Source organism: Homalodisca vitripennis, chromosome 1, assembly GCF_021130785.1.
Source record: "Homalodisca vitripennis isolate AUS2020 chromosome 1, UT_GWSS_2.1, whole genome shotgun sequence".
Taxonomy (NCBI): domain Eukaryota; kingdom Metazoa; phylum Arthropoda; class Insecta; order Hemiptera; family Cicadellidae; genus Homalodisca; species Homalodisca vitripennis.
The window spans coordinates 128,147,179-128,172,767 of NC_060207.1; the positions used below are offsets into that span (position 1 = coordinate 128,147,179).

Here is a 25,589-nt window from a genome sequence, read left to right on the forward strand (position 1 = left end):
AAGCCTAGAATAGCAAATCAAAGATCCCCTTACAGACTATCATAATTACTTTGCCTGATAGTACCGAACCATAAGGATGTAGCTACAGAATTAATGCAAGTTTGTAACTATTACGGTTACCAGATACACTGTTCCACTAGCACTGAATCACATACACTAATAAAACAGAAGTGATGAGGCACATGTGTACAGCTTAGCGATCTAAATGGAAATTTAGATAAACCAAATCATGACTTTATATTTCATGCTTTTTGCTGAGTGTCGATAAATAAGTTGTTCGTGACATCTTTATTTATATATAGTGTAAAAAATCCCTTTTTAGTCCACTAGGTACTGTAAAAGTTGAATTTCATAGTCCATGACGACTGGGACTAAATGAACACAAAGAAAAAGAATAATGAAGGAAGTTTAGTTTGTGCTCACTTGCGGCCTGCGCGGTATACCGTTATTTAATTTGACGGATTCACCAGAGTGGGAATATTTCAGTACGGTATACACGTGATGTACACTGTGAATAGTATATTGTTGTCATTCCGGTTCGTTATCTGTATTCTGTAAGTGTTCTAACTGTAACTGTTCTTGTCTCATTCGAATTTATTAGTGGAAGTTTTAAAAAAATTATATCTTGTATTGTTGATTTTTCAAAATTATTGGAGGTTATATTGTATGCATAACCTGTTCACAACGTCTCTGTGGAACTTAATCTCAATCTCAATTGGTTAATTTCAAAGGGTAAGTTATTCTATAATGTAATTCCTATCCTGCTAGGTCTATATTGACCTTTAAGGAAATATGGAGTTAAGGGGCTCTTACTTGAAGGGTCTTTAGGCCTTGAATTTTTAGATTTTGATTATTTTTTGTGTGGAAGTTGTACCTACCAAGTCTAGTGCTAATGTGAAACTGGTAACACATTCCACCCTTTGAAAGAACAAGTATTCTGACTTACTTCCTAACTGAATCCTAACCTAGCTCACGAACTAATCATGGTCAAAATGTTTATTAATTTTATAACAAAGATATGTACTAGAAATAAAAAAAACAAATTCTGTAGAATCTACTGAAATATAATCCTAATACAGGTTTTTAATTAGCAGAGTCTACATTTATTATAATAATCGGTACTTTGGGATTATACCGACCACACCAGTATGAAGAACACAAAAATAGAAATTTATAGAAACAAACATGATAGAACGAAAAAACAACTCTTCAATTACAAAATTACAAACTTACAAGCATTTCCAGGTATTGTGATCGGTATTGTTGTCGCTGTTATCTTATCTTTCTCGAGAATCCTGATTACGGCAGGCCGCGCGGCATCACGTGATTTGCACGGTACATAATTACCTTTCCATTACAATTCAATTTATATTTCTGATTAGCCCCTCTAGAATTTGATATTTTACTGATAGGTACTATCTCGAGGGATGTTTTTTCTTTCGTCGACATCAGCGCGGGGCAGCACCGAAGGTGCTGTCGAAGCCCGCGCTGATGGCCGGAGGCACTCGCATTTTGGGTGGCGGAATGTGATCAAGAATAAAAACAAGTTTTGAGTGTTTTTTAAATAAAGAGTTTAGTTTGGTAAATGTTTGTTTTTGTTGAATTTTTGTGTTTGGAGAAATGTAGAGGTAAAACACGGAAGTACAACAAAGCGATGCACCAGCTGAACGGGCGGCGAGACTCTGCAATCACGTTATCTACTAGACGCTCGACTTTGACCTCTGTCTGAGGATGGGGAGGGGTTTGCGATAAGACAATTCCTGTTTTATATTGACGAAATATTGTTCTACGCTAATCTAGTAATCAGTAGAAACGAAATGTGAAATAACGATTCATGTCTGGGTGTGGTCGGTATAATCCCAAAGTACCTAATAATCACTATCTGTGCGGCTATTTTCATGATTTTACTAATTTTTCTGATCAACTCCTTTAAAAAACCTGTAGATGGTCCCTTATTTAAAAAACTTACGTGCCGATTTTGATAAAACTTTGGATACACATCGTAGACATTGTCTATTATACTGCACCTGCATTTTTAGGCTAAACCTAGGCTAAGTTTGAAGGTATTCCTATTGGTTTTACGGTTCAAATACTGAATAAGTAATTTATGGATGGCCCTGTAACACCAAAACATTAGTATTATTTTGATACACTGAGTACACGGTATCAATTTACATTAACGTGACCATGGAAAGGTATGTTCATTTTTTTCCTGAAAACTACAATTTTTCCTGAAAACAATATTGAAGAAAAAATTCGTCGGCAACGAAAATCAAAGGAGCTACGAATTTTTAAAATCCTCTGAAAACTGTTTTTGACAGTTTCCTATAACTCCGCGTCTGCTCAAACTCAGTATAGCCAGATTTAAAAAACTGATTATCATACCAACAACGAAAAGTTATCGTACTTTCATATAAAATAATCGTACCAAACACATTTAATGAAAAAGTATGTTATGTTCATATAATAAATTGTTATAATTAACTTTTGGTTTGTTACTTGTATAAATTTGTCAAAAATCTTTCATGGTACGATAATAACTACCCATCGTGTATCTTACTGGCACATGAAATCAATGAAATTATCGCACCTTTACGATAATTATCGTACCTCTGGCAACACTATCCATATTTGACAGTTTGGTAATACTCTGCGCCTTCTCAAATAAAGAAGGAACGCCATTTTGAACTATCGTTGTTCCTCCACGTCTATTCTTAACCTCCTAGTTCAGTAGTGGTAATGGCACACCTTTGTGTTGGATGTTCGGTATCTCACGTGGCCAAGCAATTCGTAAAGTCGAGTCTGACTAATACGTTAATCCTGTCAACGATGCCTGCCCGCTGCGCACTGCTTGTTCTTTTAGAAAAAAAATTAACTCGAGCTTGCAAAAGTCGAATCCCAGATCACGTGATGCCCCTGCTCCTTAACGCAATAATGTCCGAAAGGCATAAATATAATACAATAATATATTTTCCCCCCAGTTCATATGCACCTGTGATAATAATACTTGGCTATAAATGCCCAACCCATGAAAAAAAGTCCCATTTTCCATGGTCACGCTAATGTAAATAAATACCGAGTACACATTATGTGTATAGTCTACTATATTACATTACAACTCTCATTCTTAGACTCTACCTGTTTTTGAATCTAAGATCGATGTTACTAGGTCAAATGAACCTATAAGTTATGAATGATATCTTGCTTCAAAAAACTTGCAAGTTGATTGTGATAAAACTTTGCAGTAATTGTAAAGTTAACAGTCGACCTAACATTATAAACATTTTCGTTTTATTAACCTATTTTCATCGCCGTTCTGAACAAAACAGTACAGATTTCAATGAGTGAAAATGACAAATAATGAAGTTACAGAACATTAAAAGTAGATCTACTTTTCTCGCAGGAAGTAATATTTCATTGCTCTACATGCATCATGTAGTCTTGTTATGATCTTAAGTCAGTCTCCTGTTGGTTGCTGCTGACATCTGTTATGGCATCTTTGGATACGTACAATAACAATGTGTAAATCAAGGGAATTTGACCCAAATAAAAGAGCTTTTGTTAATTTAGACCTTATAATAAAAGTTCATATCAGCCTGATACAAGCCTCCGGTTATCAGCATGGGCTGCAGCAGCCGGTTATATACTTAGCACACTACCTAGTAACTTCTGATCACATAAAAATATCTTTTCTTGATTTAAAAATAGTACACAATTACACAACGAACCTATTCTCTCACTCTGATGACCAATTAAAAAGGAATTAATTAATTTCTTAATATTTTAACTGCTCACATAATCCGCATTCACACTCATAAAAAACTGTCGAAACTTTAATGTATTAGAGTTAATTCGCTGCGATTGAGAAATACGAGTAGACACAATTGTTGAAGAGACTGCTCGGAATGTTAGTTGGATAACTAAACTGTTTTGACTAAAGAACAATCAGATAAGCGAGCAAGTAAGCTATAAATTATAGATAACAAGAAGCACAGTACACAAATATAACCACAAATTTACATTTACATTTAATTATTAAAAAACAAAAGTTATTTGTGATTTCCCCCACCCAAAACCATTTTTTTGTTCAATGGGATGAGCAGAATACGTTAAAGGGGGAGACTTTAATAAGCGGCATGCACTCGTTATCCGATTGCTATTATCGAACAATTAAATGTATTATCCATCTTCGATGTATGTATATATTGTACATAATAAGAGTTATAATAAACTACCGTAACAAGAAGATCTCGTACATTAACAATTTTTAATACACAAATTCTACAATAACATTAATTACAAAACAAAAAACCAACTATGGCCTAGACATAAATATCAATGAAACTTTACAATATTTATAACTTGTCCAGCTTGATATTAATAAGTAACCGCTTTTGTGTGAAATGGAGGAATGAATTCTTCCCATATGTTACCAGGAGTCAAACCTACACGTTGATGTTACATTGAGTAAACAAATCTCGTCACTTGTGAGAAATATCTTGCATATTTTCCTCGTATTCATCGCCATTTTCAAAGTCTCAGAATATTAGTTACTTCTTGTTGTTTATTGTTTACATGAAAATTATCCTTCGGATAAACACAACTGAACCATTCGAGACTAGCAATCGAATAACAAGTGTAGGCCGCTTATTAAAGTCTATCCCGTTAAAATATTGATTGGCTATTCCGGCTGTTAACTCCTCTGATACCATGCTTTGCATCTAGACATAGTCTAGTATATTGAATTATAACCTCCATTCTTAGGCCATGTCTAAGAACATTATTAAACTTATGTTTGTATATTTTACACTATTTATTGGTTTGTTCAAAGTTTGATTCAGTAATTTCTGTATTATTTTCAAACGTATTTGATCCACACTGGAAATGAGCGCGGGGCAGCACCAGCTACCATAGCCATGTGCTGATGACCGGAGGCACTTGTGTATCATAGAATTTTTTGGTGCTATCTGGTAATAACAATATTGTTGCAGTAATTGCAAGGAAATGTAGGGATCGCTGGCAACAAGTTAGCTGATCAAGTCACAAGAGATGCGGTGAAACTTCCACAATTTACACAAAAACTTGTACCAGATATTAAATCCATTGTATATAAGTTACTGAGAACAGTGTTGATAGCAGTATCACCCGGAGGCCACTTATTTTCCTTACCGAGGACCTACAAAAACTACATTTTTAGAAAGAACAGGCTTACTGTGGAAATTACATGTCATTATGATGATCGGTTATTGCTTTCACCTTCCTAAAAGGTAGTGATTTTGGCGAGAAGGAGGCCACTCTGCCCTTATTTACAGTTTTTTATGAAGCTATATTGGGGTAAATGTATACGTACCTACTTATTATAAATATTAAAAGTTAATGAGCGGTGGCATGATCTGAGCTTAAATTAGGTACTATCTCGAGGGATGTATATTTCTTTTTCGCCAGAAGTGTGGGGTAGAGGTGAAGGGACAACCGAAACTCACACCGATAGCCAGGTTCATTTCCGAGTGGTACTTTCCCAACCTCAGATCACATCCCAGATCGTCCAACGTGATCTGATGTTGGAAATGTTGGATGATCTTTCATCAAAGATCTGAGTTCTGGCACTTTTCCCTTCGCTTCTGGTGAAAACATCCCTCCAGATAGTACCCAAATTCAATCTCAGATCATATGGGCACTCATAAAGGTTATCTTTAACTTTGGTACTACTAGTAACATATTTATGATAACCTAATCTAAACCTACTTAGGCTATATAGCCTAATAACAAATAGGAGATAGGAACAGAACAGCCTCTTTCTCAACGAAAGCGCTTTCTGTTGGGAGACAGGAAACAAGAGCCTTTTGTCATAATGACATGTAATTTAGATTGTTAGTAAAATAAAGTTTGTTCTCATTTGTAATATAGGTTTTGTTGGTCCTCGGTAAGAAAAATAGTGGCCTCCGGGTGATACTGCTATCAACACTGTTCTCAGTAACTTATTTACAATGGATTTAATATCTGATACAATTTTCCAAAAATAGTGACCTCCGGATAATACCAAAGTACCTGATTAGTAGTGAGATAGCAGGAGACCTACACATCTATCGATTATGATCTATCAGCATCAACTGCATATTACAAAAAATGTACTTTGTGCTGACAAGGCCTATAGTCAATAGTCAATAGTCAAATATTCTTTATTCAAAAACATATAGTACATTTCTTACATTAGAATAGTGTCAAGTTTCAATAATATAAAATAAAGACTACATCCAAAACTAAATCTAAAAATCAATTGTTATTATTAAAAAATACCCTTTTCAAATTCCTCTATAGAGTACAAAGCTAAACCTGTCAAAAATGCTTTTAACTTTTTCTTAAATATATTACAATTGTCCTCTTTTTTAATTTCTTCTGGTAACTTTTTCAAAAATTTATTTCCTGCTAATGTTGTTTTTTTTTTTGTAGAACTCCAGACGGTAACTTGGAAAATTAGACTCATTTTTGTGTCGTGTATTGTACGAGTGAACAAAATAATGTTGATCCCTTAGTGGGTTGTATCTTAGGAACATTATGCACTCATAAATAAATAGCCCATAAACGGTCAATATTTTTAATTCTTTGAACTTTTCTTTGACAGAATCATTAAAATTCAGATGTAACATGACTCTGACTGCTCTTTTTTGGACTTTCAATATTTCCGTGAGGTTTTCCATTTTTGTTGCTCCATATACACAAATGCCATAGGCTATGTGAGACTGGATATGAGAATAATAAATCAATTTTAAAGTTTCCAAACTACACAAATTAACATCTTTTGAATTGCAAATAGGCCTGAATTTATTTTGTTTAAAACCAATTTAGTATGTTCATCCCATGACAAATTACTATCAACCAATAATCCTAGAAATTTTATCTGATCAACCCTCTCAATTACACTGTCATTAATTTCAATATTTAAATCTAAAATTTGATTGGATTGTTTTGTTTTAAAATTTACAAGCTTGGTTTTATCAGAATTTAGAGTTAAATTGTGGTTTTGAAAAAATTGTTCAATACAAGCCAATTCGATTGAGGTCAGTAACTCTATCTCTTCTACTGTCTTCCCTGAAACTTTCAAGTTAGAGTCGTCAGCATATAGACAAAGTCCTGAATAAGGCTCAAAATTTAAACATTTTGCTATGTTATTTAAATAACACAAAAAAAGGAGAGGTCCTAAAATGGAGCCTTGCGGTACCCCTACATTTATTGATTCAAGGTTGGATTGAAATTTAACTACATAATTTTTTTCAGTAATGTGGTTAATTTGAACAAATTGTTTTCTATTAGAAAGATATGATTCAAACCAACTTAATGCATTGTTTTTTATACCCAACTCTTGCAGCTTCAGCAATAGCAGTGAATGATTCACACTGTCAAATGCTTTAGACAGGTCCATAAAAATTCCTATTACTTTTTCTCCTCTGTCTATTGCCTCTATAATTGATTCAATAAAGCTTACCACTGCTGTGATTGTTGATTTTTGTTTTCTGAAGCCATGTTGAATAGTCTCCAGAATATCATTATTCTCTAAAAATTGCATAAGTCTGCTATAAACTACTTTTTCATAAATTTTTGATAGTGATGGCAACAGTGATACTGGTCGATAATTTTTAATATCCAAGGGGTCATTTTTTTTGTAGATTGGGATAACTTTTGCAATTTTGAGTTGATCAGGGAAAATACCACAAATAAATGATGAATTTATTAAATGTACTAATACTTTGCTCAGTTGTTTATTCACAGTTTTTATGATTGTCATTGGGATGTCATCATGGCCACTTGAAAATTTGTTTTGAAAAGAGTTTATTATCTTTTGGATTTCCATCTCATCTGTTTGTGTTAAATAAAATATTTTTTCAAAATTAGAACCAAATAAATTTTGCCCACTAATGACCGATAGATTATTGTTTATGCAGGTGCCATTGGCCGTATTTACATTGGCAGATATCATTCCTGTAAAGAATTCATTGAAAATTTTACTTATTTTCAGTGGATTCACAATTACTCGGTTATTATTTTTAATTTTGATGTTGTTAAAGCTCTTTAACTTGTCACCAGTTTCTGAATTTATTATATTCCAATTAGTTTTATTTTTATTTTTTGACTTTTTAATTTTTTGATCAAAGAAATCTTTTTTAGCTGTCAGTAAATTTTTTTGTAGATTTTATTTTTGTGCTTACATAGTTTAGATAGATTCAAATCATTTGTTACTCGAGCTGTCTTATTTAGTTTAATTATATTTTGTTTTTCCTCCTTTAACTCTTGGTTTATCCATTTATTCAGAACTTTTTTTGTTTTAAAACATTTCTTTGGAAAAGATATATTAAAGTAGTTGATGAATGTACTGTAAAATATACCAAATTTTTCATGCACAGGTGAAAGAAAAACCGTCTGCCACGTTTCCCTCTCTAATAGTTCTTTGAACATTACCATATTTTCTTCTGAAAAATACCTCTTGATATTTATTAAACAATTATTTCTTACATTATTTCTACATGTATTCCACTATTTCTAATACTTGACCATCATCATGGTCAGATAGCATAGTTATTACTCCCAGTTACTAATATTTGATATTTTTTTTAAAACTAGTTAAGAAATTATCTATTGCTGATACAGACCCTTGGAATACTCTTGTTGGGAAATTTACTGCATAAATTCATATCAAAGCTTTTCAAAATATTTTTTAAGTTTTACATGTTCGCTACTATTTTTTAAAAACTTTATATTTAAGTCCCCTGCTAAAATAATATATGGATATTTTTTAATAACTAAATCTATAAGAACAACTTAATTTATCCAAAAATACATTTAACATTTGAGCTGGGGGACCTGTAAAGACCAATTAAAAACAAACTTAAATTTTTAAAAAGGAACAATGTTGCACAAAACTCAAACTGTCTCTCCCTCACACAAACCCTTTGGAAGACGAATTGCCACCTGTGTCCACTCAATTTGTTCTTTCAACTTAAGATTATTACTCCTCCCTTATTTGATTTTTCTCTGCAAAAAATATGATGTTACTCTGTAATTGTTAATATTAAGTCTGTCAATATCATGAGACCTCATGTCATGTTCAGATAAAACAATTATATGCGGATCTATTTCATCTAAGACAATTTGTAAAGGTTTCAATTCTAGATTGTAAATTTTGAATATTTTTGATGAAAAAATTGTTATATTCTTATTTTTACCATTATTTTTTTAAGTCGTAGTCTGGCTTTGAATGACTGAGGAGTTTAAAGAGTTAACAGATGACAATTCCTCTCAAAGTGAACACTGGATATCACTAGAACGATCTAATGACTCTCCCACTATCACTTAATATAGAACTGGTGGTCAACTGCACTGGTCCTGCGTGTGGAATGTCATTTCTTTCTTCCAAGGTTGAAGAGTCATCCAAAGTCAAATCTGATGTTTGGTTTGTTTCTCGCTGCCTGTCGAATGATGCCTGATGAATGCTGATGATGTGTCTCAACTCCCTCAAAAAGTCTGCGTGTGAAAGTCCATTTCTTAAATTGTGGTTTGAATTTTCGTTGTAAGTTATTATCTGTATATGAGATCCCGTGGCTTGTTGAAACTTCATCACATTAGCTGCAAAATGTTCAATGGAAATTCTGTCCCTGACACACCCCATTGGGGAAACAGATTAATTTCTTTAGACCTCTTTTCTTAAAGTCCTGTGTAAGTTCTTCAAATGCCAAGTTGTAATCCGTTAAAATTTGGTTTGGTATAATATTGGGGTTTAGTTATTAAACCATAAACTGTAGCACCATTTTCTATCCTCTGGATTGAGAGGTGGTCAGAGAACACAGTCAAAGGGTGCTGGTTTGCCAAATTGATCTTTGAACACTGTTGCTACTCCTGCACTTAAGCTTCTGATATTGTTCAAGTCCGCTGAATAATACAATGAGCAAAAGCTACTTCCTTGTTGTATCGGTAGCCTTGGATTTACATCCTCCATCTTCAGCTCATTAACGTGAATTGGCTTGAGATGTTCACCAACCTCATGAGACTTTTGCACAGAAGGTGAAGTGCATGTTGCAGCTCCCTTCGGAGGCACCAAGGGGGGAAAAGTCAGCCATCGAGTTGATTTTAAAATTTCCCTTTCTTGTATTGACTTTTGTTTTTGATATTAGTAAGGTGCTGTATAATCATGAATGCCAATTTTCTCTTGCCCCTAAGATTCAAATGTAAACCCCGTCGTGAAAAGTGGATTTTTTTCAAATCGTCCAAATCAATATGTTGAACAGTTTTCATTCTGACAGCAATTTCCTTTATGTAATTATTGGCTAATGCTATTTCATCCTGAATAGGATCAGTTTTCTGAATGTCATAGCGAGGTGGGATCGTAGTAATTATAACTGGTCTGGCCTCACTAAGAATTTGGAGATCCCTCTCCATTGTCTCATATATCGATTTAAATGATTTTTTGACAACGTCATTGGATCCTGCTATTAAGACAAGTGGGTCACTGTGAGATTTTTTTAGCATTACTGTAAACTTGTCCGACTGTGGCACCAGATGTAATTAGTCCGTTTACATACACCAAACCCTTACTGCAGGAGCCAATAATCTCAGGTAATTCTCGACCTTGACTGTCTGCAAAACAACTCAATTTTTATCCTTTCTCTCTAGACTTTTATTTCTTTTTTTATGCAGACTTTCATTGGAAACAGACCCCTTTTGCATATCTTTAGCTTTTGCTAGACCCGTTTGTTGGCCGTTAATGGGATCATCGTTCGAAACAGAGTCTTTTTTTTTATTATAAATTTTGTCCAAAAATGTCATTATTGGTTAGATGTGGGGATTGCAAAATTTAGTTAGTGATTTATTGTTTGCACTATTCCTATGTATATTGCTTTTTCCAACAGTTCTCCACTGACCATCTCCATCCCTGTGGTTTTGTCCTGTTTTATTATCGTTCACATCTGGACACTTTGATTCATTGATTGTTCCCAGTAACAACTTTTGAATTGTACTTGGGGGTTAAATTGCAGGTGCTGGTCTCTGTAACACAAATAAGCTAGACAAGATCGTTTAGAAACAATGTCACTTTCACTTATCCTCATAAATCTTGAGCAGTTGGCGATGAAGTAAGACACTTTATTTGCAATTATTCCTCTCTAAACAGCCAGTCAACAAACAGACATAAATAAATTCCACAATCAAAAAGTGTTGTGTTGTTGAGGGCATTGAATGTTTTCAAATTTAGCGTTTTCAAAGATCTTAAGTGTTGTAAAATTTAGATATTATTTCTTTTGCTGCCTTTATATTATACTGTCCCATTGAATCATCAAAATGGTAAAAAGTGTTCACAGACCTTTGATAGAACAATAAGCTCCAGTGTGACCCCAGCCACTGTGTTACTAGGTGCTGCATCATTTACTGGGATGAAAACCATAGTTCACTTCCTGTAGGTTAAGCGATGATATTGTAAATTCCATATCAGGAAAGCACCTGATAGCATGACTAATAACAGGATTGATACATATCGTGCTAATGTCCAGTTCTTTCACACTGTAGTTCACAATATCTAGATACCGTTTAATTATGTCATCCTTCAGCCACTCATTGCCCAGCAGCTCAAGGCTAAAACTACTCTGATTTTGAGTTTGAGAAGCATTATCCTGTTTAGAGATGGATTTTTTAATTAAATTTTGTGGCTTATTGGGTTCAATTGAATCATTATTATTTGTAAAAAATGCATTTGACCTTAATACATATTCATCCAATTTCTTCTGAATCAGTTTAATCTTGTTTCCTAGTACCAGTTTATCTTTGGTTAGTTGATTTATTTGTGACACATCATTAGATTTTTCACTCTCCAAATGGCAAATCAACTCATCTTTTTGCCTGTGTTCAATTTTACTTTTTTCTTGAAATATTCTCATTTGAGCTACAAATTTTTTTTCAGAGTTCTCATTTATTTGTGATGCATTCAGAACATTCACTTCAAGTTCCTTTATTTTATCCTCCAACTCCAATTCTCTTTTACTTTTTTTATTTTGTAAATCATGGAGTTTTTGTTTTAATTTCTCATTTTCTGAGAGTAATATGTTACCAGCCTCTGCCGCTAATGTCAAAGATGTTTCCAAGTCTTCATTAGCACTTAGATTGTAAATTTTTTCCTGCAGTTTGTCCATTTCTTCTGCCAAATCACTCAATTTCCCATACAGAAACAGTTCAGTCTGATATTTTGTCAATATCACAGCAAAAAAAAGCCTATGAGTGGCATTACTTTTTTAAGTATGAATTAATTAAAGTAATGCATCTAACACAAGGTAAAATGTTCCATTAAATCCTGTTAAAATTTGTTTAAATACATGTATTTGAATTGTAAAGTTTTAGCATATTTTAACAACATACTATATTTTTGAGCAGTACTGAGTGTTTATTAACGGTGTGTCTAGGACACTTAGACCTATATGCTGATAAATTGTGATGGTATAGAACTTAATAGAAAATATGGAACTGAAAATATAGGGAAACAAAGATTATGATAATCATAATAAAATAAAAGTACCTTATCATAGTATACATAGTTTTCTTTAAAAATGTAACATAAGCCTATTACATGTTTTTATTTGTGTGCATGTTTATGTATGTAAAATATTGTGGAATTGCTTTATCTTGTGGATGAAAAGGAATGAATGATATTATAATATAGATCTAACCATGTAAATTTAATATATTACTTTGAATTTTGGCTTTTACATACAATCTTGTCATAGTATAAGGTTTGTTTTCAGTGTGGTGACGTACTGCAAATATGTCAACTTCTAGTTCCACTAGAGGTGTTGGAAGAGGACGAGGTCTAAATATCCCGTACAATCCACATAGGAGTTTGGAAATGTGGGAGGGTCGACCCGGTCATCCTGCAGGTGGAACTCCCTCTGTTATGTGAGTAAAGATCTATTTTTGTTAAAATTTGTATATTTAAAGTAAATAATATGTGTACAGCTAGAGGAAAGTTGTTAAAAGGAGAATGTTTATTCAAAATTGTGAAACTACTACAAATATTTTTTTACTTTTAACAGCAATGAATATCCATGCCGAATGACAGCACAATAATTTTAGTTATAAATGAAGTTCTTAGGAAAAGCACATACAGACTGATTGATAGTCAACTAAACAAGATAGAGTTTAGTCATATTGATGCTTGTTATTTATATATTAGCTATTACTGATTTCTTTTGACCTTTCAAATCATCTGATGATTTTTAATTAAGTAATTTTTGGGCACTCTTGAGTTTGTGAAGTGTACATTCTCTAAGTATGTGATGCCTTTATGGAATGATACTTCTAAAAAAAGACAAAACTTGTACAAAATTTTAGCCTGATGTTTTTAAAATATGAAATAGACTAATTTATTCACATACAATTAACACAATGATAATTTTGTAATAAAAGGTTGAACTCGTAAGAGAAATATACATAGGAAATTATTTGATTTCTAAGATTAGAATTTTACAAATATTACAACATCCTAAATTCACATGGGTAAGTAATAATTTTTCTACACAACAGTAATGTGCTTAGAAAAATATTTAAAAACTATAATTTAATTCAAATTAGTACAGATTTTTGGTAGGTACGTTTTCATTTTCATCCATTTTTTCAAAAGGATTGTATAAAAGCATAATCTAAACTTGTTTTCTCCTTTTAAATTTTGAATTTCAAAAGTTTTTCATATATTGATAACAAATGTTCAGAGTTGTCAATAATGGGCTTTAAACAAAAAATTGCTAAGAAGTTTAGTAATTACTTTGTCAGTATTGTCTAATATATAAATATGGCCAAATTATTAGACCTATTTATTTTATATTTTTTATAAAATTACAATTTAATATATTTTTATGGCTTATTTAACTTAGCCTATATTGTCATGTTAACAAGTCAAAAGGTATTTCTTTGTTTGTTTCTATGTAGGCTGGCACTAATTAATGAATCAGAAGCCTTAAGGGATTACCAGAATATTACGACATATATCATTCTTAAATCATAGAAACACTAGCAAAGATCTTTGCATTTAAATAGATAATTATGGTGTTAGGATTTACCAAGAAGTGTTAGAAGAAGTTTGCATAATCAAAGGCTAAAAGCTTGCATGATGAGAAAGAAACAAAAAATCACTCCATCCATGTCCAAAAAAAACTTCTGGACCTGATAAGATGATAGATCTTATCTAGAAAACATTAGATAAGAAAATGCTCTAATAATTAGTAGTTTTTTTTTCAATTTTTCAGTTTTATTATTTGTTATTATTATTTGTGTTAAAGAAAATGTTTGGAATTCATTGGCGTGCCAAGTGTTAAGAGACTAAGAGCTGATCTGGATTAGATTTTAAATATCGGAAGAAATTTATTAAAATAATGCTGACTGTTGAGGTTGAGAAGAGATGAGTTAAATAAGCTAAAGAAGACTTCAAAAGTTAAAGATGTGCTGTGTCTGAGTACATCTTTGATAATATATCAAGACAATATCCGAATAAAGAAAACTCAAATAATAATATGATGTTTCATTATTATAATACTAGAAACTAAACCTGTATCATCCAAAATAATCAAAATCTTTAGTCAGGTACAATAAAAAAAATAAATTATACATTGTTCAGTGATAAATAGTATTAGTTTATATTAAAATGTTAATATACTGCTTAGATAAATTTCATAATAATTTGTTATTTCATAACAAAAAGTTTGTGCTAATGTTAAGCCTAGTTTTGATATTTTGGCCTGAAAATATTTTTTGTTTTAGTGGTAATGTTCTTTTTTTTAAATGTTATGTTGATTGTATGAATAGTGTATCACGTAAACTAAGATGTTATAATTTAACCACAACATTCATGTAAGAAAATGGATGAAAGAGATTATGTACACTCTGTGCTTGTACAACATCTATGGATATTATGAATTAAAGTGGTTTGGATTGAATTTAATTACTCTTTCACTATAACCAAACATATTTTGACTAAAATACACTTTAAATTTTGCAGCAAACCTGACCCGAAATCTGGTTGCTACAAGCTCCATGTCAAATCCATTCCTTTGAGTTGGAATGAGGTGAGTTGCTAAGTTTTTCTTCTTTATTTGTATGTTGGGTTAGAACCTTTTTACTTTTTTGGGATTATTTTGTTCATAACTCTACATTTTTGTATGTTTGTGGACAAGCAGTTGAATGTTAATTTGCATTTTGACAACTATCAAGTTAAAAAATGTAATCTGATTCTTTTAACTTTAGGCAATAAATTCTTTTTGTTGGTGAATTAATGTGAGGATAACAAATCCATAGGTGGCAATTGTATACTGCTTCATACTTATGAAAAGCTTCCAAGTGGTACATTTTGTTGTATGCTGGTTTAGTAGTTTCAAGCGCTCTCAAAACAAATATTTGTAACAAGAAATAACTATTTGGCTTTATTTTTATTACATTCTGGGTGGCCATGCTTCTGGAATTCCTGGAAAGTCATGGAAAAAGGTCATGGATAGTCATTGAAATTCAAAAGCCAGTCATGGAAAATTTTGAGGTAGCTGTTTTTGGCTGGTTTTCCCGCTACCAGACAGCTCATGTTGCTGCCGGCGGCTTGGAGGTGGTTGGCGGCGATGCTGAAGAGGGGCGGCGGCCCGCTGTAACTGGTGTCACATGGGCCGTTGCGTTCGTTTGGCTTGTCTTCTGCCTGTTATGTTTGTTATAAACACTGCTCTCTCCAAGGTTTCTTCTATTTAAAAAGTAGATAGAAGTAGTAGAGTAGAAGTAAAAAGTAGAAAGTAGATTTAAAAAACAAAAACATCTTGATTGAAAATTTTGAGTTTAGTTTAGGCTTAGAAAGTGAAATATGGTAAGCAAGAGCTACTTAAGTTTAAGTCAGAGTGTGTAGACTTTCTGAAAGCAATGTGCACAAAACTTCAGTTTAAGTGTCCGCTGAAAAGTGACCTGTGCGTAGCTGTAGTATTTTGTGACCTATCCCTTTTGGGTCTCAAAACCGACACTGTTTTTAAGAGACTGAAAAGTGCTCTTGAAATTTTGTATAAGAACAATTGAATCAAGGCAAACGCATGCGACCGAATCCTGAAAGAGGTGAAGTCAATGGTTAGTAGGGAACATTAAAAAACTCCTCAAAGCTTACGAGCGTGTGACAATTTCTGGACGAGATTTCGTCTTAGAAAACAATGCCTCCGACGAATTTAAAACTTGAATAAAGAAGATTCTAATTTTAAGTCATGGAAATGCTTTTGTGGAGCGAGGTTTCTCATTTAATAAAGAAATCCTAGATGACAACCTTCTAGAGTAGTCGCTTATTTCCTAGCGCCTCGTTTATGAGATGATCAAGAGAGCTGGTGGAGCAAATAATATCAACATTGATAAAAAGATGACCATGAAATGTCGTCAGGCCAAAGCCAGTATCAAGAATACCTCGCAGACCAAAGGAAGGCAAGTGCTGCAGCCGCTGATAAGAAGGAAACCAGGAAGAGAACTCATTCATTCAATGAAAGTTTCACATCGTGTTTACATTCTTTAGCAGAGCTAAAATAAACATCTGAATTGTCACAGTCATCACAACAAATAAAAAGAATGAGAAATCAAAAGGAAATAATTACACTTTTGCTCATAAAAATAATTTAAGGCAAATAAAAAATATAAATAGATACATTAAGTATTTAAGTACTCTTCAACAGAGTATTAAGCCCGGTTTATGAGGTAGCACTTTAAGGAATTTTTAAATGTTTGAATTGAATATTAATTTTTAAAGATTCTGGCAACTTATTGTAAAGTTTTAATGCTAAAAAATACACTCCCTGCGCATAGAGTTTTAACTGATGAACAGGATAGTGTAGTATCTGATTCCTTGTATTGTAAGGGTAAAATACTTGATTTTTATGAAACAGTTCACTATTAGATCAAAAATGTACAATCAGGTATGCAGTGACTTGCATACTTAGTGACTATTTGGAGCAAAACACTTGAGTTGTCCATGTATTTCTAAATCATATGACGGAGGTTGAGAAGCTCATTTATTTTTCAGACAAAAATGGTAATTAATATAAAAATAAGAATTTTTTAAACCTCTGCTACCACAAAATATATTTTGGATTTGAAGCTGAGTAGCGTTTTTTTTCCTCCTGGTATGGCAAAAATGCATGCGATGGGTAGAAGATAATCTAAAATGGGAGGTTAGTAAAACAAGTTTACAACAACCTACTTCAAACCACACCCTTACAGTTAAGGATATGTACAAATTTTGCAAAGAGAATATTAAAGGTATAACATTATAAGTACCTAGTACACATTGAAACACTTCAGATTTGATAATTATCTACCAATAAAAGGTACAAGGAGGTTTCATAAATTTCTTAGCATTACAGAAAACATAATTAGGTGCTATGTTACGTCAGAAACAGTGATTTATGAAGATCATAGTATCAGTAAGATTTCTTCAACTACAGTAAGAATAAATGACATTGTTGCACGCGTTTATGATGAACAGTGGTGGCTTGCTGAGTTGAAAAAGTAAGTTTGGAAAAAATAGTGTATATGTAAATTTTTATCAATCAGCTGGACCACGAACATCATTTAAAAAAATCAACCAGTGATAGTTTGGATTCCACTAAAGAATGTGCTGAGAAAACTTTGAATGCTTGAACTTACCACATCTACTGTGGTAGATCATATTTTATTTCACAAAAGCTGTCAGAAGAAATAAGTGTGTTACTAAAATAATTACATGAGTTAGAATAAGGTGAGGTACTTCAACGTAAGTTATGTATGTGTAAAGGTTTCAGATATTTTATTTATTATATTATATTTAACCATTTATATAAGTTCATGCATTGATAACACACCTGTAATTTATCAAACATAGCCCAATACCAACTTTATTTGAGTAATTTTCATTATTTTAACATTGCATTAATTTTTTTCTTTACTTTTGAAAATTCATAACTTTGCTCCGTCATATATTTAAGTTGAAATTCTTACACTACTTTAGAATTTTATATGCAGTATAAAAATAAGATTTTGATACCATGTCCCACAAGATATATAGAAGAGATCTTTCTATAAAACATGGTGTTGATTTCAAAGCTCTAGCATAATCCAATCCAGAGATAATCAATTTAACATTAATGTCTGCAAAGCCAAAAATCCCCGGATCCTCATGAACCAAAAATGGCCGTCACGCATAAACAGTGAAAGATAAAATTCTTCAAAAATTATTTTTGAATCTCATATAAAACGTGAATGCTGGAAGTACTCGAAGTTGCACTCATAGTTAAAATCAAACTGAGAGACTCAAAAGTTAAGTGTATGGTAAAAATATATAAAAAATTAAAATATTTAAAAATGGTTTTAAAAGCAACCAATTTAGTTTTTATTGGATCACTTCATATGGACTGACCCAAACGAAAAAGTTATAATAGTATAACTAAACACTTATATTTGTACCTAAATTAATTGCGGCTACCAGGCCTGCAGAGGGTCATATAACTACTACCTCAATGGGTTAATCTGTCTATGTAATGTTAATATAAAATGTTTATTATGAGCTTCGATGATGTTTATTATCAGTCAAGTAAGAGAAAGAGTGCATATATTCCACACTGTTTACTCCAGGTGATCTGTTCATTCTCAAACATGAAGAAGTACTTATCCTTTGATGTAATTACCGCTTACACGTAAAATCTTCTCATAGGTCTGATATTTTTATGGCTTCAGAGATGTTTACAGTTAATTGTGTCCTTGACTCCACCCAGCTTGTGAATTTTTCTGCAGTACTCTGCTATTAAGAAGAATCCTTCAGCATTGGTGTTCTTCAGTTCATCCAACTTGCAGCCATATTTAGCTAGGATTAGTATGTGAGGACTTGTTTCCTTTAACAAATGTTTTAGCCCCATTAACCTTTTTTTCTAAGCTCCTGATATTTTGGTGAATGGCAGTTAATTTGCTAGCTAAACGTGCTTTGCTAGAATTGTGTTAAAAATATCTGGTTTTGCATTTTGTGGTTTTTCTTTTGGCAGGAAATAAAAATGGTTTGGTGTGATTTTGAACATTGGATGTCTTTTGGCACAGGGGTAACTGGGATGTTGAAATAATCCTCTCAAGGTTTGGCAAAGTGATGTTCACATTGTTTTCTTGTCCTCTCTTTTTGTTACATCCTCTGTATTGCTGGCTTTTGACAGTGACAATGAGCGACATGTCTTCAAGAGTTTGTTTTTAAGTGAGCTATTTCGGTCGGAAATGTGGGATGTTACATCATTGGAATGAAAATATTTGGAAAAAATTATCTTCATATTGGTGAATAAGAGGTGAATATAAATTGAAGCGTCTTCTTGACGGTTTTAAATGAGATGTTTTTGACCATCCGGCATATAGTCCTGACTTAGCGCCGAGTGACTATCACCTTTTTCCCGGAACTGAAGAAGATGCTAGGAGGGCAGAGCTTCCGAACAGACGACGCGCTGCGAGACGCCGTGAAAACCCATCTCAAATCACTGGCGGCAAACTTCTATGAAGAAGGTATTAGGAAGCTTGTACCCAGGTATGAAAAATGCCTCAATTTAAATGGCGATTATGTTGAAAAGTACATAACTAATAATGTACCTAACTTTTGATAATAAATTGATTTAATTACTCTCCCTAGTTTTATTTTTATACCACATCGGAAGTTGAAAAAACAACAGCCCTCATATAAAAGCATTTTTGCCTGGTTTTCCATTTGGTCTAACCTGAGTACAATCTCAGTAGTAAGCATTAAGGATTGAGGTACTAATGGAGAGATGCTTTCTCTTGAAGTCTTGATAATTTCTTTCATGCACCTTATCCTTTTGAAAAATCAGTAGTCTTCTCCAGATGTTTAACTGTACCACGACTGGATACTGACCGAGTAAACATGCGTGCTAACGCAACAGTGGTCGTGCTGATTCGTTCACTTTCCTTATGGTAAGCAAAAAGAGGTTATTACCTAAATGGCCCTCACTTATTTACTGGCTCGATTTATTCTGTTGTATATTTTAGTTTCTTCACTATTTTTGTATACAGCATTGTTACCACGAGATATTTAAATGATCAATTTGTTTATGTGTTCTGCTGTAAATTATAAATGGAAGGAATAAAGTGATTTATTGATTGCTTAGGGTCATTATTTTATGTGAAATGTGTTATGTTAAGCGCTATTTTAAAATGTTTGAGCCAATAAAGTAGTTTTTTAGGATAGTAGATTTAATAAATGTTTTAATATTCTTGTGTAAATTAATTAATAGTTATTATAGTTTTAATATAGTCAGTGTGGTATTAATCATAAAAAAGAGCAGCAGTTAAAGTTGAACGCAGAGCACAAAGGTTGACGGGAAATTGTCATCGGCAATTCCTAGATCTGTTGGAGTTCCTCAAGGCAGTTGCTTGGGACCCATTCTCTTCCGCATATATACCACAGATTTGAAGGATCAGTTGATATACTGCTCGCTAAGTTCTTATGCTGATGATTCACAGCTGTTGTCTTATCGAACTGGTGAGTCAGCTGAAGCTGCACGTAACGTCAACAATGACTTGGAGAGAGTAAAGAGGTGGTCAGATGATCATGGTCTTCGGCTAAACTTCGATAAATGTTCTGTTTTGTTAGTAAATGGCTCATATTTGAATGGCCAATCAGTAAAGTGCATGGCTGAAGGTTCTATCCATGTGGACGGTAAGCCTTTGTCTTCATGCAATACTTTGAAGGTTCTTGGCATCACTCTTGGTTGCCAACTCGACTTTTCTTACCACGTGAAATCCATATGTAAAAATGTAACAACCAAGTTGAAATTTATATCTAAGCTAAGCACAATACTCTCAGTCTCTTCTAAATTAGAAATTATAAGATCAACTATTTTCCCATTAATAACCTATCCTCTTCCAACCTTTGCTTTTTGTTTAACACGGGAAAACGTGATGGTTCTCACCTGCTTACAGAATAGGGCATTGAGATTTGTTTATAGTTTGAGGAAGTTTGATCACATAAGCGAGTACCAATTAAGTGCTGGGGTAATGTCGGTGGAGAGTTGCTCCCATCTTCAAACCGTTAAGCTGATTCATAAGGTTCTTCAGACGGGAAGGTCAGAATATCTTAGGAGAAAGCTGGTTTTTAGGTACGAGGTGAGTCAGCGCTGTACTCGACAGGATGGTCTATTACACCCACCAAAGACAAGTTTAGAGACAGGGAAAAAGGCATTTAGATACCTTGGAGCAAAAAAATATAATGCTCTACCCACTGCAATAATCTACCTCAGCCTCTTAAAATTTAAGAAAAGTGTTGCAGGTATTTAAGTGGTGTCACTCGTAATTTTATTATTGTGTGATCTATGTATAATGTATTTTATATACTTTGACAAGAGTTTCATGAAAAGCAGAGTTTGTACTTTGATGAACGCTCGACCAATAAAGACATTTTTATTATTTATTACTAAGTATTTACATATTTGTCTTGCCTGAAAAGCAGTTATAGTAATAGCCTTTTAATTCAATTTAGTGTTTTTAATCCAAAATCTCAATTCCAAGCTAAAATAAACAAGATGAAAATTAATTCAAGTAGTATAATCCTCCCAGTAATAATGTAAGTGGTTTTGTCCCCCTAGTGACTTTGGAACTAAAGTGGAAATTTGAATGTTTCAGAACTCGTTGAGAAATGCGTTTCAGAAAGTAGGAAGTCCTGTGTCCATATATATGAGTCCACATACTCCTGGCACACCATTCAAGTGGGGTTTTGTTGAGTACGCAACATTGGAGTAAGTACTGGTTTGTTTTCCAATTATGATCATGTACTTAAAATGTCATTGCCCTTGGTATAAATAAATAAAATGACAATTCTATTTATTTCCATTTCTGTAGAACAAGAAAAAGATTTTATATAGTGTTAACATAATGTTTCTGCCAGTTTTAATTCAAAATTGAGTGTAATTTGAATTTCTTATATATTGTTGAAATAGTGGTTATTTTAAATTCGGTTCAGGTTGATGTGGAATTTTTATGTCCATAGTGTAAAATAGACAATACAAAATTTATTGGCCATTAATAATTTTCAATAAAATTACACTTGGCTTCGTCAAATATTAAAGCTTAAATTACTGGCCTATTCTAAGATTAAAAATCCTTATAATCAATCTCACAGTTAAAGAAATATTATATAAAGGCCTATTTTTAAGCCAAAAATACAATTTATTACTGAACCTGACATGGTATTTGAACAGCAAAAAGTAACAAAATAAACATTTGAATGTCCAAGGTTGTATGGTAATTCATGGTTTTACTTAATCTAGCTCTATCTACTACATTTAACTTATCTTTATTCCTTGTATTCTAGTGATAAATATAATTTCTTTTCAAAACCACATGTGACCTTTTCTTACATCTACTAATACCTCATAAATATACAGATTTATAACAGTTAAAACACCAATATTATTACAAAGATTTAAAATGATCTCACAGAGGTGTATCTGCTAAGATTCTCACAGCATTCTTTTGGATTATTAGCACTTGATCAATACCTGTACCATTACCCCAAATTATAGAATCACATCGTAATAATGCTTTCAAAAAATGTAAGGTAGGCTATTCTTATATACATTTGTGACACTATTTTTTTTAATTTACACAATAAATAAATAACCGTAGATAATCTTTTACATACATTCTCAATGTAATGTTTCTAAGAAATACTGTTGTCCATTATTATTCCTAGTAACGTAATAAAATCTTTAAATTCTATCATAGGCCTATTAATATCCTTAAGAGTTATTAACAATTGTTTTGTTTTTTCTGCATTTAAATAAGGATCATTTGCATTATTCCAGGTAAATGTTTCATTCATGGTGGTCTCTACCAAGTCTTTTTTAAGTAAAGTAAATCTGTGTGATTATTTAACAAAGCGGTATCATCAGCTTATATAGTAGTACAACTAGAGACATTAAAGCTTAAATCATTAATAAATATAATAAACACAAAAAGCCTCAACGCAGATCCCTGTGGCACACCGACCTTTATATCAACCACATGGGAGTAAGCTCCATTTACCATGACAACCTGTTTGCGATTTGCAAGATAGGATCTTAACATGTTCAGATTACTTGCTTGAAACCCATAGAATTCCAATTTATCCACCAGTAGATCAGTCTTAACACAATAAAATGTTTTTCTCAGATCACAAAGTGATCAATAAGTAGGGTGCATTAAGAAATGTTTGCATAAAAGAGTAGCCCTCCCTTTCAAATTTCACAGTTATTAAAGAAATGGGAGATTAAATGATAAGGCAAATTTACCGAAAGCAGGTTTTGTGTAAGAAGAAACTGTGAGAAAAACCGTCTGTAAAATTGTGACTGAAACTAGATTATGTATTGATGGCTGATTAATCAGTTTTTTGTTTTATTCTGTTCTGTTTCAAAGTAAAATTGCTGAACATTTTAAAATGATTTACTGGGGGGGGGGAAAATTAGTTAATAATTATATTGAGAATAAAAAACAATGTTGGAATAATTTGCTTGTTGTTTAAACACTTATTTTGAAATAACTGTGAATTTGTACAAAAGAATCATACAAGAAGCATAAGAAACCTTTTATTAATTTACTAATAGTTGTAACTAGAATAAGCACTACAGCAAGATGTATGGTTTAACCCATTTGCCTACTTTGACCACCTAGTTGTTGAGCTATTAAATACTTCACCGATACCATCTCGCCACCAGTAGTTCACTGTTTTCTCACAAGATATCAGCGCTATTGAGTCTTAATTTACTTTTGTGTGTTGTATGGAATAATGGGAGTAGAATAATTTTACTTTGTAAACTGGCAACTAGCAATTGGGGAAGGGGAATATAAACAGATGATCAGTTTAGTGACAGCTAACTCAAGTACATAGACAGACAGTGAGTGTGAAGAATGGTGTGACGTGGAGTAGCAGTGAAATTAATAGATATATTAGTAATGATGGATCTACTTTAAGTGACTCTGACAGAGTGATGTGAAGTGGATTCTAATGATGTCGAGGAAGAATGCAACCAATTTGGTGATTTAGAATTTAGTGAAGATTGAATTGGAATAATAACAATACCCATTCTGATCGATTTTTAATATTAAATTAAGATAAACACATTTGGTATGCACATCAAATTCAAATTAAAGGTCTTTACTTGTAGAGTCTAATGTAGAAGTAAAAACTTTTAATTTGATGTGTATACCAACGTATGCTTACATTTAAAATTTTCTTCTGACTCCTCGTGGGCCATGCCTGTGAGGAAGTAGTAGGTCACTGGATATGTGTTCTTTTGTCCAGTTAAGGTCAGGACACACATAACCGCACCGTGCTTAACACGTGAGACGGCCAAGTGTCAGTGTGGGCCTGGCTCAGTCACTGTGAATCCACACATGTTAGTATGCTGTCCGAGCGCAAAAATCTCTCTGTTTGTACTAGGGCATATTTCTTTTGGATTTTAAAGTGACAGGTGCTTAAAGTAAACGTTTAGCATGTTAAAAAGTAGTGACTTAGTCATTTTGTAAATGTTTTGATTATAACTGTAAAATTTATACTAGAGTATAATGTTTTTTCATACTCTCAAACCTTATGACTGCAAATAAAATATTTTAATTTTAAGAGTACACTATAGTTAGAAGAATAAAATAAGTATGAAAGGTCATAGAAACATTTCAAAAATAGGCCCTACAAAATACAAGAAAGATAAAAAAAAATTTTCAATACATCCAAAATAAATATAGCTTTCCGAAAAATAAATAAATTCTTGTTATTTTTAAAGAACCAACGATGGTTTGGTGTCGGTGCAAAAATGTGTGGACTAACAGGTTGAAAACTGTGCTGCAATTCTTTCACCATATTACAGCCGACACACGGCTGACTTGTGTGTCGGGCGTGGTGTAGATATGTGTGTCCCGGCCTTAAGTCTATCAACTATTGTAGTTCTATCTTAAATCGTTTCCAAAAATATTTAACTGTCCCGGGACTTTTGGACACCTTATATATATATATATATATATATATATATATATATACAGGGTGTCCCAGAACTCTCTACCAATATTTTCAGGTATTATTCCTGGACTAAAGAACAAACCAAAATTTCGTATTAGAACTTTCAAAAAACTCAATCCACCCCCCCCCCCCCCCACCCCCCCCCCCCCCCACCCCCCCCCCCCCCCACCCCCCCCCCCCCCCACCCCCCCCCCCCCCCACCCCCCCCCCCCCCCACAGTGTATTGTCGTGAGTCATAGTTTATGTCTTACTAATTTTTCTACAAATCTTTCCGACAAATACTGAAGCAAATATTATTATAAGGTAATCTAAATGTGAATCTAACTGTTAGTAAATAATCAAGAAAACTTTAGTTTCTTACTGAATGAAGTAAAGGCAAATGCAAGCAATGTGAGGTTATCCGTGTGTTTTGTTTTCGTATTTACACTCGCTTTGTTCTTTCTTCTCGACTTTCTGTTGATATTCTTTTATATTCTTTACTTATTATTTTCGCGTTTAAATAATATGGTAGATGATATCAAAAGTGATGCAATTCGCAATCTTTTATGCTGTT

The 25,589-nt window shown here is 32.9% G+C and overlaps 1 protein-coding gene across 1 annotated transcript; it reads left to right on the top strand.

Moving 5' to 3' along the window:
- The first annotated feature begins 398 nt into the window (after positions 1-398).
- LOC124371244 lies at positions 399-21,900 on the top strand. The gene is made up of 4 exons (XM_046829584.1): positions 399-732; positions 12,777-12,927; positions 15,023-15,089; positions 21,670-21,900. Exons 2-4 carry the CDS (start codon positions 12,797-12,799, stop codon positions 21,784-21,786), a joined length of 315 nt encoding a protein of 104 aa, XP_046685540.1. The 5' UTR covers positions 399-732; positions 12,777-12,796; the 3' UTR covers positions 21,787-21,900.
- Positions 21,901-25,589: the final 3,689 nt, after the last annotated feature.